Below are 19,704 nucleotides of genomic sequence, written 5' to 3'. Positions count from 1 at the left end.
CAGAACTTTACGACCTGCTATACAGATACCGATAGTGTGATCGTGGAGATTCGGGAAAAAGATCCCTATGAGGCTATGAAAACAGACTGCCATCAGCACTTTGACACGTCTGACTATCCTAAAGACAATATTTATCCTAAAGACAATATTTATGGCATCCCCCAGGTTAACAAGAAGGTGTTGGGTATGATGAAGGATGAGAATAATGGTTGCATTGTGACTGACTACATAGGGCTCCGATCTAAATTATATTAGACAAAAGTACCTATCACAGATAATGATATCAAAAAACTGAGGGGGAAGTTGATAGATCAAGAGTATGAGGACGATGAGATTACAATACTTATTAAAAATTATGGTGTGACAAAGAAGGCGAAGGGAGTTAAGAAATCTGTTGTAAACACTAAAATTACCTTCGAAGACTACGTCGAGTGTTTAGATACCTTTACAACAAAGACAACCTCACAGAATTTAATACGCTCAGATAAGCACCGTGTTTATACTATAACACAAAGCAAGATTGCTCTCAGCCCAAATGATGGTAAAAGACATCACCTTCCGGAGTCTTATGATAGGGGAAGGACGGGGTCCTTCCCCTATGATTCAGTTTTTATACCCGTGGCGCCCTCCTTTAGAAACTACTATTACTTTAAAACTTCATCGGTCAGCTTTCGTACTGTTTAGTATCTGTGAGGCAGAGTAACGCGATACACGTTGATTTCTTGTTATTTTTGACACTGCGAATATTAATGGTAAGTTGTTTAAAAATGGTTCCATTGGATTTTCTTCATATTCATGGGAGTAGGTGATATTTATTTTCAGTTAGCGAGGATTTATCTGTTAAATATTTGATGATGGATAATTTTGATAACCATTTTTTGTAGGTTATGCTGAACAGGCTAAGTTGACGCAGACTGCGTCATCTTTGCTGTTATAGTGCGTCATCTTTGCCTTTTCAGTTCATTACCTTAAATAACAATGGAGTATAGAATATTTATTATTTAGTGTCTATTTTGCATTTTGAGGCATCTTTTTCTTTTTTAGAAATGGGAAAATATATACGAAAAACACAGAGAGGATCATTTTCTGCAGCAGCTCTTAATGCAGCATTGCGCGTAGCACCAAAAATTAATGTTTATATAAACAATTCCCAGCCGCCGTGGTAATTAATCGATTTTAACTTTGCAAATTGCAAATGAAAGGTACAGTACACTTCTATAAGCAAAAGAAAATTCAACTTGCTATCTGCTTTGTTTCCAGTCCTGCAACATTTTAAAAAAATGAATTTTTTTTGCAAAATCTGGATTTCAAAATTTATTTTGCAAAATCTATTAAACAGATCTTAATGAAATTTACAGTGTTGTTTTACATGTTGTTGTTTGCTTTGTAGAGATGGTCGTAAAATTCGGGAAGTGGCAAGGGCATTTTCAATACCAGAAGCTACATTGAGGAGAAAACTTAAGGTTAAAAATTTATTAAAGGAAGTCAAATCAGAGTCTCTTGGTAGAGCCCCATTGTTTTCGGCACATCATGAAAAGGAGATACTAGATCATGTTCTCAAGCTGGCCAATTTATTTTTTGGTATCACTTGCATAGAGCTGAGAACCATGGCATTTGCTTATGCAGAACGCAATGAAATAAAACACAATTTTAATAAGAATAAACAAATGGCTGGAAAAGACTGGTATCTAGGATTTATAAAACGAAATCCTCAAATTTCCTTGAGAAAGCCAGAAGCTACAAGCATTAATAGAATAACAGCCTTCAATAAAATAGAAGTAGACCGCTTTTTTAAAAATTTGGAAACAGTGCAAGAAAAATATAAATTTCTGCCAGATCGCATTTACAATGTTGATGAAATCGGTATATCTACGGTTCCTAAAGAATCATGTAAAAGACTTGGACCCAAAGGAGTAAAGCAGTTTGGAATCATTTCTTCGTGGGAACGAGGAAAGAATATCACGGTAATAATGGCGTTCAGTGCCTCCGGTAACTACATACCTCCATTATTTATATTTCCCAGGAAGAGGATGAGCCCACAGCTTCAGAAAAATGGACCAAGCGGTGCGATTTACAACTGCACGGATAATGGATGGAGTAATACGTCTATGTTTTTATTATGGCTGAAGCATTTCCAAAAAAAAGTCCTGTCTAGTCCAGATAATCCCGTGCTGTTAGTATTAGATAATCACTCGAGCCATATTTCACTGGATATTTATAATTACTGCAAAGAGAATGGGATTATAATGGTTAGTATTCCACCCCACACATCCCACAAATTACAACCTCTTGATGTGTCATTTTTTTCTGCATTAAAATATGCGTATGGTCGCCATTGCAATTCCTTTCTAAAATCTAAGATCAGCAACTCAGAGTTTGAAGATAAAATTACTCCATATGATGTCGCCGAGATTTTTAAGTTAGCATATGATCATGTGGCAAATATTGATAAGGCCGTTTCTGGTTTCGGAACGTGCGGAATTTTTCCGTTAAACTCTGATAAGTTCACAGAAGATGACTTTTTTCCTGCTGATAATTTAAACAATGATAGCTTGGATAGAGATGTTTCTCCTGAACCTGCACCTCAGGGAACACCTCCACTAATAACAACACCATCTATAAGAGAACCAGAATTACCACGTCCATCAACCAGCCGACAGTCTCCTGAAAGTCGTCACACAACCCCCACAAAACAAAATGAAATAACCAAACGTCCACATATTTCTCTTTCACTTATTTCTCCAGTTCCTTTGCCCAATAAAAAAATTAAAAGAAAATATGGACGACAAAAGCAACATTCTGAAATTCTAACAAGCACCACTTTAAAAGAATTCTTAGAAGAAAAAGAGAATAAAAAAAAATAAAAACTGGCGAAGTCGGAAGAAGGAAAGAAAAAAGTAACCAGACAAGTATTGGTTAATGATGCAGGATTAAAACTAAATAAAAATAAAGGGAAAGCCAAAGTACAAAAAATAATCAAACAAAAAATAAACAAAAAAATCTTGGAGGATAGCGATACTGAAGAAAGCGATTTTGATGAAGAAGGTCTTTGCAATGACGATGAGTTGGATGACATAATCAACGAGGGAGGTGAAAGTGATATCTGCATATTATGTGGAGACTTCGGCAAAAAGACGGAAACATGGTTCAGATGCACAAGTTGTGGACAATGGGTGCATAAAGAATGCAGTGGAGCCAAAAATCCCGAAAACTACATTTGTGACTTTTGTTAATATGTTAAAAAAGCTTTGTTTACATTTTCTTACTTTCAGTATTAAAAAATAAATTTTCTTTTCATATCACTTGCGCTTTTAATATAGATACCTACATGCGCCATCTTCACCATCACTGTGCGTCATCTTTCCCTCGGTGGAAGGTAAGATGGCGCAAAAGCGTTTTTTTAAAGCCGCATAAAAAATACTTCCTTTTATTGAATTTAAAAATAATCCTAGAAATTGGTTATAGAAATGTCCAAATTACAGGCTCGTAGCATTCAAAGTTAGCTTAAATATTTTTTACCCTTAAATAAAATGTATTTTGCTTAGGTGCGTCATCTTCGACGTCCTTCCCGTACACTTCCGTGGGGGCACTATTTAATTGATAATCTTGAGATGGATGTTGATTAGATATACCACAAAGCAAGATTACAATAAGCCAGGCATATTTTAACATTTATCCTTGATGATCTGATTTACTTTAAGATTGATGCTGATTGAATATAGTCATTTTTTAAACTTTATTTATTACAACTACAATAATGATAAATGGATCTGAATCAGACATTTTTTATTTTATCACTAATCATTTTTGTCATTAAGATTAGCATATTTCGTTGATTGAATATAGTCATTTTTAACACTTTATTTATTACAGCTAACATTATGCTACATATATTATCTGGAACAGACCCTTTTTACTACATTCCTTCTCTCAACCTTTCCCTCACTCATCGCTTTTATATAATATGATAATTCTACTAGATCTTAATTTTGTATATATTATCTCTACATTAAGTATAATTATTAAGATTAGCTCATATCAAAAAAGAAAACAAAAACAAAAAAATATGTTTAGTTATGACCACTAAAAAGATATCTGATATGGACCACATAATTATATGGGAAAATAATGAGACGTTCTAGTTAACTCTAGAGCCGTTGCTTATGTAGCCTCTAAGTTAAGACAATCGATAACTTAATGGTCTTCTTTCCCCCGATTTAGTTTTTAAGTCTTCGATAGCCTGTCACAAAACAGGAGTCGGAAAATCCTTAGTTTTAAGATTAGATAATCTAGAGTTATTATATTTACCCCAATAATTCATTTTGAATACTACAGTAACGAATGAATTAACACCAAAAGTATCGATGTTTTAACATTAATATGAATATATAAAAGATGTCCAACAGATCAATAAAAAGATGTCTACTAAACCAGGTTAGATAATAATGATCTGATCTTAGTACGTAAGTTAAGTATATTGCTATTATTAAATATATTATCATATAATGTAAATATTTCATTCCTACTAACCATCATTCCTACTAACATGGCGGTCGATGTAGTCATACCTTTACGTTGGTGGCTGCTGTTAAGAACATATTTTTGTTTTTTAAACAAATTTATGTTCGACCGAATTGACTACGTTTCATTCATTGCTTGCTTACATCATTTTTTATACATCGTTTACACACATTCCATCGCTTAGATACATCACTTTATTACCGTGTTCTGATACATATTATGTTGAACCATTACTTACTGCATGACTGTCCTTGCTAACATTTTTTATTTTCTAGGTAGCTATACACTCTACATTAATTTATGGGCATAGGTAGCACATGTATTTTTTTATTTCAATAATACTGCTTATTACACTATGTTAAATGTCTTTTTATGTCAACATATACATCATATTGATAAATATTGTTAAACGATTTTTCTAATACAACATATATTTCCATTTTTTACCCGAGACCGGAAGTACAATTCCAACCTACATAATATTACCCGACTTGCCGTAGATAAAATACAGTATGCAACTCGCAATACCATTTATATTCGACGATTTTCATAATATTATCAGCCTTACGGAAGTACAATTCCAACCTACATAATATTACCCGACTTGCCGTAGATAAAATACAGTATGCAACTCGCAATACCATTTATATTCGACGATTTTCATAATATTATCAGCCTTACCGTAGATAAAATATTGCATGCAGCTCACAATACGTCTGTATTTAGTAATTTACTTAAAAATGATACGCATATTCCGAAAAGACTTATACATGAGATGTTTGCTGGTTTGGCCACAGCGTAAGAATGGTATATGTTCTTTGTAAAGAACATGTGTATGATTGGAGGGAGATCCGTGTACAGTAGTACTCAAGCAGAGAAGATTATATCGAGAATGTTTGTTGGTTTGGTCATACTGAAAGTATGGTACACGTTCTTTGTAAAGAGCAGGTGTTTGATTGGATGGTGATCCATGTATAGTAGTACTCAATCAGAGAAGATTATATCGAGGATGTTTGTTGGTTTGGTCATACTGTAAGAAGGGTATACGTTCTTCGATTAATCATATATTTCTAGTAATACACTACGGTACCATATATCGTCTATATATCGCATGTATCATTCATACATTGTTTCGAGAGAGCGAGAGACAGAGAGCGAGAGACAGAGAGCGAGAGAGCAAGAGAGAGAGAGAGAGAGAGAGAGAGCGATAGGCTGAAGACTCTTTTACGATGACGTACAGGTGTTAGATGGCTTGAACATAGTTCCAGGTTTTAACTGGTAGGGGGGGCATATTACTAGGTGATATCTCATCCCCATTAATTTGACTCGTTAAAGTAGACTCAATAGCAACGAAGATGCGATAGTGCTGTTTTGGCAATGTTGTCATGTTTGTTTCTTCTCTGTTAACCAATTACCATTCATTCGATATCACATATACTAAAATCGAATCACTAGCAACGGAGATATGAAATAATGTCGTTTAGATAATATTTTTTCGTTTGTTTTTGTGTTAACATATTCCTTACGCCTTCATAACAATGGAGAATGCGCTACTGCCGTTTTGGCACTGTCTTTGCGTTTATTTTTGTGCTATCATATTCATTACCCCCCTTCCCTTTCGTTTAATGTTTTACATGTGGTATTCGGACAATTAACACCGGGAATATGCTCTATTGCCGTTTTGGCACTATCTCTGCGTTTGTTTTTTATGTTAACGTCTGTATTATCATATCCCCTTTCCAATGATACCTCACACGTCACGATCCGACCAATAGAAACGGAGATACGATATAGTGCGCTTTTGGCAATGTCTTTGCGTTTGCGTTGTGTGTTACCATATTCGTTACCCCTTCCTCTTTCGTTTAACCTCTTACACGTAGTACTTGGACCAATAACAACGGATATATGATGTAATGCCGTTTTGGCAATGTCTTTGCGTTTGATTTTTGTGCTAACATATTCGTTACACCCTACCCGTTCCAACGAGCCGTCTTACGTGTCGATCCGACGAGCCTTCGCGCCTCCACCCCAAAACGAGCCAAAAATGAGCAGAATGGACCTTAGATTTTCTTATGGAGATTTACATGTAAAAAAGGGTCAAATTGCGCCAGTCCCCGTATAGCCCTTTTACTCATTTGATTTGTGATTTGTCTTTAAAAAAGACAACCACATCCAATGATGATAGTAAAATTCTCGTGTTAGTAATTCCACAGTAAATCACGAGGAAAACCCAGGAAAAAACCTCATGATACTATTCCGACATGTTAAGTATTTGGTCTTACATTCAGTTTACTCTCAAAATTAACTCTGATTTTATATGTACGTTATTTTAAAATATAAATAATAATAATATCTATACTAAATTTACAATCAAGGTGCAGTAGAAATAAACAAACCAAGACACGTTAAATGCACTAGGACACTCCCAAATCATAATTTACAATGTAAATACATTGTAAATCCCAAATCATGATTTCCAAAGCTTATACATTACGGGAGTACGCCAATAGCATTTAACGTGTCTTGGTTTGTTTATTTCTACTGCATCTCGTTTGTAAATTTAGTATAGTACATAAATATATAAATAATAATAAAATATACAAATACCCAAACTTATATTATGGAATCACCATGTATTTCAAAACAATATTTATTTCTTTTAAAAAAACTTATTATTCTTGCGAAGAATAACGGTTTTTATTGAAAATAAACAAATCGATAAGACAATCTGATAGTACAGCTCGGTATGGTATAGTTTATTTGCTTGAGTTGCAAATTGAACGAAAATAAATAAGCTAACTTTTGCGTCCAAAAACGAAAATATGCCTCATGTGGGGTTATAGAACCTACAACGGGGATAGACTATTGGTCTTGTGGAGCAAGTAATGTTCTCAGAGGGACAGGACGTTCTGTCAAAAACCTATGCTAGGTAACAGGAAATAGTAAAGCTCAAAAATAAAGAAGGGAAAGTGGCCAAAAAGTAATAACGGCTCGCCAAGATCGTTTAATTGTCCAATCAGCTGGAAGACACCCAATCATTTCTCACCAGCAGCTCCAAAGGCAGCTTTTGGAAGCTACAGGTGTAACTGTTTCAGTTGAAACGATAAAAAGAAGAGTTCGTGCCAAGAAGTATACAGCAGAATACAGCAGTTATGGGTTCCCGAGTTATCCAGGCAGCACAAGATTGATCGTCTAAATTAGTGTCTTCACCACCAAAACTGAAACATTGGCAATTGACAAAATGTGCTATTTTTAGAAAAAGTCAGGATTTGTGTAAAATCAGATGACCCACAAAATCGTGTACTTAGAGGTCGAGGAAGACAAGCAAGAACGAAAACTGTCAAATCTGTTCACAAATATAAAAGGGGAAGTGTAATGTTCTGGAGAGGAATTGTGATCCGTAAAAAAACTCCTTTAATTTTCATCCAATCAACGATAACTGCTCACAGGTATGTTTATAACCTGTAGTTAGGTTTTTGGAGAGGTGCAACAGGAGAAAATTTAATTTTCATGCATGATAATGGACCTCCACATACCATTAGAGTGACTAGAGACATGATTGAAGCAGAAGGTATCCCTTGTTTGGAGTGGCCTGCTTGCTCATCCGAGCTTAACCCTATTGAGTATTTGTGGGATATGCTTAAAAGAAAAATTAGAGCTTGCCTTGAGAATCCACAAAACACCGCACGGCTAGTACAAGCTGCTCTTGAAGAGTAACCTACCACAACAAATGTTGATATTCTGATTAGGAGCGTGCCCCCGCAAACTGAAGCTTGCATAAGGACTAGAGGTGATAACACTGACGACCAAAAAAACAAAAAAACAAAACAAAAAATAAAAACAATTTGAACATTATTAGTTTAACATTGAAATTTTTGATGTTATTGACTTGATTTTTTGATGTTATGTATTTGTGACTAAATTGCTTTAAAATAAATATTATTTGACTTCGTGTGTTCGTTTTTTTAGACCAGGGCATTTAGCACAAAATAAATAAATTTTTAAATACAGCACCTAGAGACTTGCAGTTTTTTGCATTATGTTCAGGATGACGCCAGGAAAAAGTCTACTATTCAAAAATGGGTGGAAATGCATAATTGTACTGTAAAGTGCATAAAATGCATTAAAAATTGCATAAACATAAAAATAAAAAATCATACAGAAGTAAAAAACTTCATTTAAAAAAGATTTATTCAAGAAGCTTAAGAAAGAATGGATAGAAAGGTATTGATGAGAACATAAATACAGAAACTATATCACAGATAAACCTTGGTTTTCTAAAATGGAGTCGACAAAGGATATGACAAGAACCATATGCAGAATGAGATTTAACCACTGCCTTACACCATCATATATATTTAAACTTAATATAGCTGATAGTCCTCAATGTATTTGTGGTCAGTTTGGTAACCTACAACACAAAATTTTGACCTGTTCTCTTATTTCTAATAAAGTTAATATGTTTTTAAATTCACTGTATTCTTTGACTGATATCCACCATCCCATTAATTTAAATTATTTATTAACATTAGAAAATAATGAGTTGGTATATCGACTATTGTATAAACATATTTTAGATATTAAACTTAAGTTGTAATTGTAAAATATAGTTTAAGTATTTCTTGTAAATTGTTATATATTAAAAGAAAAAAGAAAAGAAAAAAAAATATAAATAAAAAAAGAAAAAAAAATACAAAAAAATATATAAAAAAATATAAAAAAAATAATAGAAAAAAATATATAATAAAAAAATATATAATAAAAAAAATGAATGACGAACTTGGACAGTCCATAGTAAAAAGCTTTCGAATGAAGTAGAGGGCTAAAGAAGAAAAGAAGAATGTTGCAGTTTTTGCTGTGGAACTCTGAGAACATCATTTAGAAAAAAAAATAAAAAAAAATATAATAAAAAAAATATAATAAAAAAAATATTAAAAAAAAATACAAAAATAATTATTTATTAGTAGAATTGTTTATTAGAGATTAATATTAGTATTAGTTTTAGGATAAGATACGAAAAAATGACTAATAAAATAAAAAATAGTAAAATTGGCGAATGGATTTAGTGTCCGCAGTCATAGTGCAGTCACTGAAGGTTTTCACCTCCGATTTCGTTGAACCTCCATCGATTTTCATGAAAAGTGGTGAGCAGTTAGAGGATACCTCAAGGAACATAGGTGACATGATGCCAACTTGCGCTTTTTCCCTGGGGGTGGATGCCACCCCTTTTCTGGGGTGAAAATTATTTTATTAAAAATAATACCATAAATCGATAGAGGGACAAATTCTAAGCAACATTTGTTATATTAAGTTATTAACATAAATCAATACTTTTGGAGTTATTAAAGATCACAGATTTTATTTTTTCGTAAAAGAATGCATCTTTTAAAGCTGTTTTTCACGTATAACCCAAAAACTATTAGCTTTTACAAAAAAGTTATTCTTACCAAAATTGAACACAATAAAAAATTGAATACAATATTCACTCAAAATACTAAACTAATGTTAATTCAAAGTGAGTTATAGGTAATTGAATGTATATTTTTTTCGATGAGTACTCAAATCTAAGTATTCAAGCTTCAATAACGTGAAAACTATGCATTTTATAAAATATACCTATTTAACATTTATCAAAGTACTTTAGCACACCTAACAAATGAGCTTCAGGAGAAGTTCATAGCATCAAAATTAAGCAAGTTATGATGAAACTAAGAGAACCCTTTCGAATTTTTTAGGAAAATGTGAAAAATGAAACATACGCCTTTTCCACAAAAAATAAAATTTCTAGTAATCCTTAGAAAAATTTCTTTGTATTAGCATAAGAAATGATTTTAACAATTTTCACCGGTTTAGAATGCAAATTTTTGAAAAAAAGATATAATTTAAAAAAATCAGAATTTTTAAAATTATCGTCATGTTTATTTTCTTTTGATAATAACTACAAAAATACTCAATATACGTAAAAAATTATGAATAACCAAATTTTAGTATTTTCTATATCAAATATTATACCTCTCTTACTATTTCTGTAGGGTGAAAAATAACCGAGATAGAAACGTTTAAAGCTTAAATTTTGCTGCGAGAACCATGTAACCGTGGCCATTTAATCTTTGATTTTTAAAAAAGTAAGGGGTTTGAAAGATTATGTTTAACGCGCTTTAATAGCCCTTAGAATTACCTTGCAAACCGTTTTTAGGTCAACCTGATATCTTAAGAATTAACGGAGTTATTAAAAAAAATCGATAACATTTTTTGGAAAATTTTTTAAAAGATAAAGTTTGAAGAATGTTTGGAGCATAAATTTTAATGCTATTAACTTGATGAGTACCTCATTTGATAGATATTTCTAAGTACTTTCACAAATGTTTAATAAGTTTATATTATAATATGCATCATTTTCCCGTAATTTAAGCTTAAATGCTTAGATTTGGGTACTCGCCGAAAGAAATATACATTCAATTACCTGTAACTCACTTTTAGTTAAAACTAAAAGGTTTTTGTAGTAAGGGGTTTATTTCATTTTTTATTAGCTTCAATTTTGATAATAATAACTTTTTTGTAAAAACTTACACTTTTTGAGTTATTGATGAAAAATTGGTTAAAAACATGCATTTTTCTCAAGAAAATTTAAAATCTTTGATCTTTCATAACTCAAAAAGTTTTGATTTATTTTAATAACTTTATATAACAAATTTTGCTTGAAATTTGTCGCTCTATCGAATTGTGGGGTTATTTTTTATAAAATAATTTTCACCCCCGAGGAGGGGTGGCATCCACCCCCAGGGTAAAAGCGCAAGTTGGCAGCATGTCACCTTTGTTTAATGAGATATCCTCTAACCACTCACCAATTTTCATGCAAATCGATGGAGGTTCAACGAAATCTGAGCTAATAGCTCATATCCACCTTCAGTGGCTCCACTATCATATAAACCCAAATAAACAACAAAAAACTTCATTTGTACAATGGTATAAAAAGTTTTAAGGTTTTATAAAAATAAAGTCAAAATCAGTATACTAAGGAACAAAATTTATTATTTGGGGGGTTTTTGGGGTCACTGAATACGATTACGCAATCAGAACTGACCCCCGGATCACCTGGTGCCCAAGGTCAGTGCAAGATACGTCATCTTCTGGAGTTTCGATGGATTTCGGCATTAAATCGATGCAAACGGATTCCTCACGGGTTTTAGGGGTCACTAAGTACTAATATGCAATTAGAATTGACCTCCGGAGTACCTGGTGCCCAGGGTCGCTACTATGGCACGTCATCTTCTGGAGTTTCGAGGGATTTCGGCACTAAATTGATGCAACTGGATTCGGGGGGTTTTTGAGTTGGTTAAAAACGAATATGCCATCAGAACAGACCTCTGGATCACCTGGTGCCCAAGGTCATTGCAAGGGACGTCATCTTCTGGACTTTCGAGGGCTTTCGGTATTAAATTGGTACAAACGGATTACTTGGGGGTTTTTGAGGTCGCCAAACACGAATATGCCATCAGAATAGACCACCGGATTACCTGGTGCCAAGGTCACTGCAAGGAACGACATCTTCTGGAGTTTCGAATTCTTTCGGTATTAAATTTATGCACACGGATTACTTACGGGTTTCCGGGGTCGCTAAACAGGAATATGCCATCAGAATTGAATTCATTCCGGAGTACCTGGTGCCCAGGATCGCTACTAAGGCACGTAATCTGCTAGAGTTTCGAGTGTTTTCGGCATTAAATTGATGTAAACGGATTACTCACGGGTTTTTTGGGGACATTAAAAACAAATATATCAGAACTGAACTCCTAAGTACCTGGTGCCCATGGTCGCTACTAGGGCACGTCATCTTCTGGGGTTTCGAGGATTTTCGGCATTTAATTGATCCAAATGGATTACTGGAGGGTTTGTGGGGTCCCTAGACACGAATATGCCATCAGAATCGACCTCTGGAGCACCTCGTGCCCAGGGTCGCTATTAAGGCACGTCATCTTCTGGGGTTTCGAGGGTTTTCTGCATTTAATTGATGCAAATAATATTACTAGAGGGTTTTTTTTAAGTCGTTAAACACGAATATGCCATCAGAACCGACCCCTGTACATCTTGAGCCCAAGGTCACTGCAAGGGACGTCCTCTTCTGGAGGTTTGAGGGAGTTTGCCATTAAATTGATAAAAATTGATTACTCGGGGCTTTTGAGGTTTTAGACACGAATATGCCATCAGAACAGACCACTGGATCACCTGGTGCTAAATATCAATGCAAGGGACGTCATCTGGAGTTTAGAGGGATTTCGGTATTAAATTTATGCAAACGGATTACTTACGTGGTTTTGGAGTTGCTAAACACGAATATGCCATCATAATTGAACTTCGGAATACTTGGTGCAAAGGGTCTCTATTAGGGCACGTTATCTTCTGGGGTTTAGAGGGTTTTCGGAATTTAATTGATGCAAATGAATTACTGGAGGGTTTTTGAGGTCGATAAACACGAATATTCCATCACAACCTACCCACTGTGCACCTGGTGCAAAACGTCACTACAAGGGACGTCATCTTCTGAAGTTTTAAGAAATTTCGGCATTAAATTGATGAAAATATATTATTCGGGGGTTTTTGAGGTCAGTAAACACTAACATGCCGTCAAAACAGACCATCGTAGAACCTGGTGCCCAGGGTCACTTCATGGGGCGTCATCCGCTAGGCGAGGTTTTCGGTACTATATTGATGCAAACAGATTACTTATAGGTTTTTGGGGATGCTGAACACGAATACCCCATCAGAACAAACACCGGAGGACCTGGTGCCTCCTAAGGCACGTCATCTTCTGGAGTTTTGCAAGTTTTTGGTACTCAATTGATGCAAACAGATTACTCACGGGTTTTTGGGGTCGCTGAAGACAAACACGCCATCAGAGCAAACACAGGAGCACCTGGTGCCTAAGGTATATCATCTTATGGAGTTTAGAAAAATTTTGGTACTAAATTGATGTAAACGAATTGCTCATGGGTTTTTAGGTTTGCGGAATACGAACTCTACTATGTTGATCTATTAATTTTTTTTATATTATGAGTGTTATTATGCGTTGACGTTATTAGTGATTACCGTAATCACAAGATACTCCAGAATTCCTCATGTAACAACCCCAAAACCAAAAAGTAATCCATTTTTCATCAATTTAGTACCGAAAACTCTCGAAACTACAGAAGATAACGTGCCTTAGGCACCAGGTGCTCCGGTGTCTGTTCTGTAGTCGTATTTATATTCAGAAACCCCAAAAACCCATGAGTAATCCATTTGCATCAATTAAGTACCGAAAACCCTCGCAACTCCAGAAGATGACGTGCCCTAGGTACCAGGTGCCCTGGTGTCTGTTCTGATGACGCAATCGTGTTCAACAACTCCAAAATCCGATTAGTAAGTAATCCGTTTGCATCAACTGAATGATGAAAACCCTCGGAACTTCAGAAGACGACCTGCCTTAGGTACCAGGTGTTCCGAGGGTGAGATATGATGGCGTATTCGCGTTCAGCAACCCCAAAAACCTATGAGTAATCCGTTTGCATCAATTTAGTACCGAAGACTCTCGAAGCTCCAGAAAATGACGCCCCTAGCAGTAACCTTGGGCACCAGGTTCTCCGGGATTCGGTTTTGATGGCATATTCGTATTTAGCGACCTCAAGAAACCCTCAGTAATCCACTTGTATCCATTTTATGCCGAATACCCTCGAAACTCCAGAAGATGACATGCCATTGTAGCAATCCTGGTCACCAGATACTCCGAAATTCAATTCTGATATCATATTCGTGTTTAGCAACTCCAAAAACACGTAAGTAATCCGTTTGCATCAATTGAATACCGAAAGCCCTCGAAACTCCAGAAGATGACGTCCCTTGCAGTGATCTTGGGCACCAGGTGATCTAGAAGTCTGTTCCGATGGCATATTCGTGATTAACGACTCAAAAACCCCCGAGTAATCAATTTTTATCAATTTAATACCGAAATCTTTAAAACTCCAGAAGAGGACGCTCCTTGCAGTGAGCTTGGGCTCCAAGTGCACAGCGAGTCGGTGTTGATGGCATATTCGTGTTAAGCTACCTCAAAATCCCGTAAGTAATCCGTTTGCATCAATTTGATACCGAAAGCCCTCGAAACTCCAGAAGATGACGTCCCTTACAGTGGCCTGGAGCACCAGGTTATCCTAAGGTCTGTCCTGATGGCTTCGTCGTGTTTAACCAAATCAAAAACCGCCCGAGTAGTCCAGTTATATCAATTTAGTGCCAAAATTACTCGAAACTCCAGAAGATGACGTGCCATAGTAGCGATCCTGGTAACCAGATACTCCGGAGTTCAATTCTGATATCATATTCGTGTTTAGCAACTCCAAAAACACGTAGGTAATCCGTTTGCATCAATTTAATACCGAAAGCCCTCGAAACTCCAGAAGATGACGCCCCTTGCAGTGACCTTGGGCAACAGGTGATCTAGAGGTCTGTCCTGATGGCATCTTCGTGTTTAACTACCTCAAAAATCCCCGGAGTAGTCCAGTTACATCAATTTAGTGCCAAAATCCCTCGAAACTCCAGAAGATGACGTGCCTTAGTAGCGACCCTGGGCCCCAGGTATGCCGGAGGTCAATTCTGATATCATATTCGTATTTAGCGACCCCTAAAACTCGTGAGTAATCCGTTTGAATCGATTTAATGCCGAAAACCATCGACACTCCAGAAGATGACGTCTCTTGCCGTGACCTTGGGCACCAGGTGATCCGGGGATCAGTTCTGATGGCGTAATCGTATTCAGTGACCCCAAAAATCCCCCAAGTAATAAATTTTGTTCCTTAGTATACTGATTTTGATTTTATTTTTATATTTATGCAATTTTGGATGCATTTTATGCACTTTACAGTGCAATTATGCATTTCCACCCATTTTTGAATAGTAGACTTTTTTTCTGACGTTATCCTGAACATAATGCAAAAAACTGCAAGTCTCTAGGTGCTGTATTTAAAAATTTATTTATTCGGGTGTTTTTAGTGCTAAATGCCCTGGTCTATTTTAAATCCGCACGAAATAATAAGAAATATCAGATAATTCCATATAATTTTAGGTGTATGTAAATGATGTATCCTGGATAATATCTTATTGAGTTATTAATCGTGGTATTTTCTTTCTATTGATTTCTTCTTTTAATATTACTTAATTATAGTATAGTAGGTATTAAAATAATAGTCATAAAGAATACAAGCAGTAAATAATACTTACAGGAAGTTTTCTGATCATTTCTTTTATCACAAATTATTTGAAGATCTTTATTAAATACCAGGCAAGAATCTAGATCATATGGCCTGTAATAGGGCCCTGGAGGAGATTTGGGACAATTTTGTTGTATTGGCTCTTTTATATCGAATGGGTGTACTAAAATGTAGAAAATGTAAAAATATTTCAATAGGTTAATTAGAATCATAAATGTGATTTTAACAAAAAAATATGCACAGGGGATAAAAGTTGCTCGATTAAAAAAAATAACATATTTTAAGTATTTTTTTGTTGGTCGATGTTTATTATAGAATATAGTCTAGGCGCCAGAGGAGTCACCGTGTCATATTCAAGTCTGATGGACAAACTCAACGGTTTCTTATGGATTTTTGGCTGCTGATTACGAATTTCGAGGGGGGATTTCGATCCGAGTGGTCAAAAAATTGTTATAAACAATTTAATTGTTTATAAATTGTTTATAAGGCTCTGGCTCATAAACTAAAAGAGATAAAAACAATGTTTTAAATAAAATTTGTTCCTTAATAAAAAACGAAGAAAAAACCGTTTACTAAACTTAAATCTAACAATTAGAACTCAAGATATTGTAAAATTAGTGCACAATGCAAATTGAAAATTGCAAAATAAGTATTTTTCGAAGCTTTATCGATCGTAACTCGGCTTCTACGCATGCAAATAAGTCTTAGAAGGTGTCGTTTTAAAGCTTAATTAACAGGCTTCCAAACAAAGCTTGACAAATTACTTGATCTTCATTTGTTTTAAAGTTATACCCGTTTTAAGTTACAATTTTCTTAAAAATATTGTACATTCATTTGTTTATAAGGGTTTCAAGCAAATTTGAGCTATAAACATTTATACTTTAATGAACAATAATGATAAAAAAACTCAAAAGGAACAATTTGAGGTTATGAAAATGTTCATAAGTTTATTTTTGGCCAAGATGTCGATATTTTAATGGCGCGCGCTATGAGGCACAAGATCGGCTCACCGCGTAAAGGTTCACGCGCTAACTTCTGAATGCAAATTATAATTTCTATGTATACATACGTTATCTTCATTTTTCATTTTTGAAGATCCTAATAAAATTTTATCATATAATTCTTATAATTAAATCATCATACTGTAGCTCGTGTCACCTCTCATTCTATTTACATTGTCTTGCACTAAATGAGAAAAAAACATTAAAAACTAATATTTCAGAAGTATAACTAAAAAGTAAGTTGATATTATTTATTAATACTATTTTTACAAACATTTTTTTCATGCATCTGCAAATCTGCATAGAGATATACAGGGAATATCAGCTTTTTTACATCTGCATAAGTTCTTAGCGAAATTTTAACAGTTACATGGTGGTACAAGTCTGTTCTTGTAGGCAGTAAAACTAAAACTTTTTGAGGCTTCAGAGTCTAATTATCTATATGATAGCCATATAAAGTGGATCTAGTTCTTTTGCAGCATCATCAAGGCTCGTCAATTGTGTGTATGCCGCCACATCATAAATGCTCGTTTTATATGCAATGATAATGCTGCAAAAGAACTCGATCCATTTTTATATGAATATTACATATTGGCTCATTTTCATGCGTAGAAGCCGAGTTACGATCGATAAAGCGTCGAAGAATACATACTTACTTGACTGAAATAATCTTAGCCAAAAATAAACTTACGAACATTTTCGTAAGCTCAAATTGTTCCTTTTGAGTTGTTTTATCATTATTGTTAATTAAAGTATAAATGTTTATAGCTCAAGTTTGCCTGAAACCTTTATAAACAAATTAATGCACAATTTTTTTTTAAGAAAGTTATAACTTCAAACGGGTATAACTTTAAAACAAATGAAGATCAAATAATTTAACAAACTTTGTTTGGAAGCCTCTTAATTAAGCTTTAAAAGGACACCCTATAAGGTTCATTTGCATGCGTAGAAGCCGAGTTATGATCGGTAAAGCTTCGAAAAATACTTATTTTACAATTTGCAATTTGCATTGTGCACTAATTTTACAATATCTTGAGTTCTAATTGTCGGATTTAAGTTTAGTAAACGGTTCTTTCCTCGTTTTTTATTAGGGAACAAATTTTATTTGTAACATTTTTTTTATCTCTTTTAGTTTATGAGCCAGAGCCTTATAAACAATTTATAAACAACAATTTTTTGACCACTCGGATCGAAATCCCCCTTCGAAATTTGTAATCAGCAGCCCAAAATCCATAAGAAACCGTTGAGTTTGTCCATCTGAATTGAAAATGACACGGTGACCTCTATTTGGCGCCTAGACTAATATGCATAGACTACTTTTTACAAATTAGTATAAAAACTAAAGAATACAACAAGGAATATTAATATCCCTTGTGGAAGGGGAGCCCCAGCGGGGATTTTACGTGTTACTCGAGCACATCAGAAAATCACATGGGAAAAAACCTTGTACCTTGAAAATGTATCCCTACCATATATGGACTTTTAATACAGTGGCGTGCGTCGCGGCAGTCCCTAAAAAACCTATCCCTAGAAAAACTCGAAAACGTCAGATCAAGACAAGGTAGGTTAAGTAGGTTCATGAAGAACAGTGTATATTTAAAAAATCTGACGATTTGAGCGGGACGTGAAGAAATGGGTGAGTCACAAAGTTTCACAAAAAAAGCGAATATTTCGCGAAATCAACATCAGATCGAAAAATTGAAAAATACGTGTAAATATTTTTAAAAAATATGTATATCGAATTAAACCAAACACGACCCACCACGGAGGGTGGTGGGGGGTAATTTTAAAATTTTAAATAGAAACCCCGCGATATTTCGCGAAATAAACATCAGATCGAAAAACTGAAAATACGTGAAAATTCGACAGATTTTTCAAAAATCTGTCGAATGACACCAAACATGACCCTCCACGGAGGTGGGGTGGAGGATTACTATAAAAAAAATCTTAAATAGGAACCCCCATTATTATTGCACATTTGGATTCCTTACGTAAAAATAAGTAATTTTTAATTGCGACATTTTTTTGAATTGTGGATCGACGACGTTATAACCGAAAAAAAAGATTTTTGGAAATGGAAAATTAAATTTAAAATGGAAAATTCCCACTAACATGGAAATCTTAAGAACTAATTGTTGTAATATATTTCTTTATTATTAGAATAATTTCAATATTTTTTCGTATTTTATGACCAATATTATTACCTGGTTAGTTCGGTAAGACCTTATAGGCCTGGATCCCGCGTAACAAAAAAAGTTGATTAATAGCAAGCTGAAAATTTGTTAATACCTTAACGGTGTCTAGTCGGACATACTTTGATGAAGGGGAACACTGGAACAGGGGAAGTTTTAATTGTGTAACAGGTTGCAGGTTTCGTACGTCAGACTACGAAAACGTCACATGTATTTTGTCGGACAGAACTTCCAATTGATTTGTTACCCTTTCATTAAACTCTCATGCAAAAATTATTACCAACATAATTTCTGTCATTTGAAATGTTCCACGTGTCGGACATATTAAAACGCCCAATATATTTGTCGGACAAAATTTTTTTCATATACTATAATATGAAGTTTTCTATTGAATAAACAACCTGCTAGTTTTCACAATCATAAACTTGTTAGTATGACACGTTCCACAATTAAAATCACGTTCCACAATTAAAACTTTCCCTGTTCCAGTGATCCCATATATCAAAGTTTGTCCGACTAGACACCGTTAAGTTATTAACAAATTTTTAGCTTGCTATTAATCAACTTTTTTTGTGTGCGGGATCCAGGCCTATTATTATTGAACCAAAATTAGAAAAGTTTCCATGTAATACCTTGATGATAGTTCAAATAATTGTCGTTAATATTTTTCCACCTAACAGTATCCACTATTTATTATCCATCCTTTTTCATCTACTTATTAGTAGATTTAGTAGATTTAGAGAGGTGGCTTTC

General features: G+C 34.5%; 1 protein-coding gene across 1 annotated transcript in view; it reads right to left on the bottom strand.

The window, feature by feature from the left end:
• The window catches only part of LOC126885096 (uncharacterized), a 345,985-nt gene that overhangs the window by 4,568 nt on the left and 321,713 nt on the right, over positions 1-19,704 (bottom strand). Inside the window, exon 4 of the mRNA XM_050651524.1 lies at positions 15,769-15,921. Coding sequence (XP_050507481.1) covers positions 15,769-15,921 — 153 coding nt within the window. The remainder of the gene's footprint in view (positions 1-15,768; positions 15,922-19,704) is intronic.

The sequence above is a fragment of the Diabrotica virgifera genome, chromosome 5 (assembly GCF_917563875.1).
Source record: "Diabrotica virgifera virgifera chromosome 5, PGI_DIABVI_V3a".
In the NCBI taxonomy this organism is placed as follows: Eukaryota; Metazoa; Arthropoda; class Insecta; order Coleoptera; family Chrysomelidae; genus Diabrotica; species Diabrotica virgifera.
The sequence above is the reverse complement of the archived record's forward strand: the minus strand, read 5'-3'. Positions and strand labels throughout refer to the sequence as shown.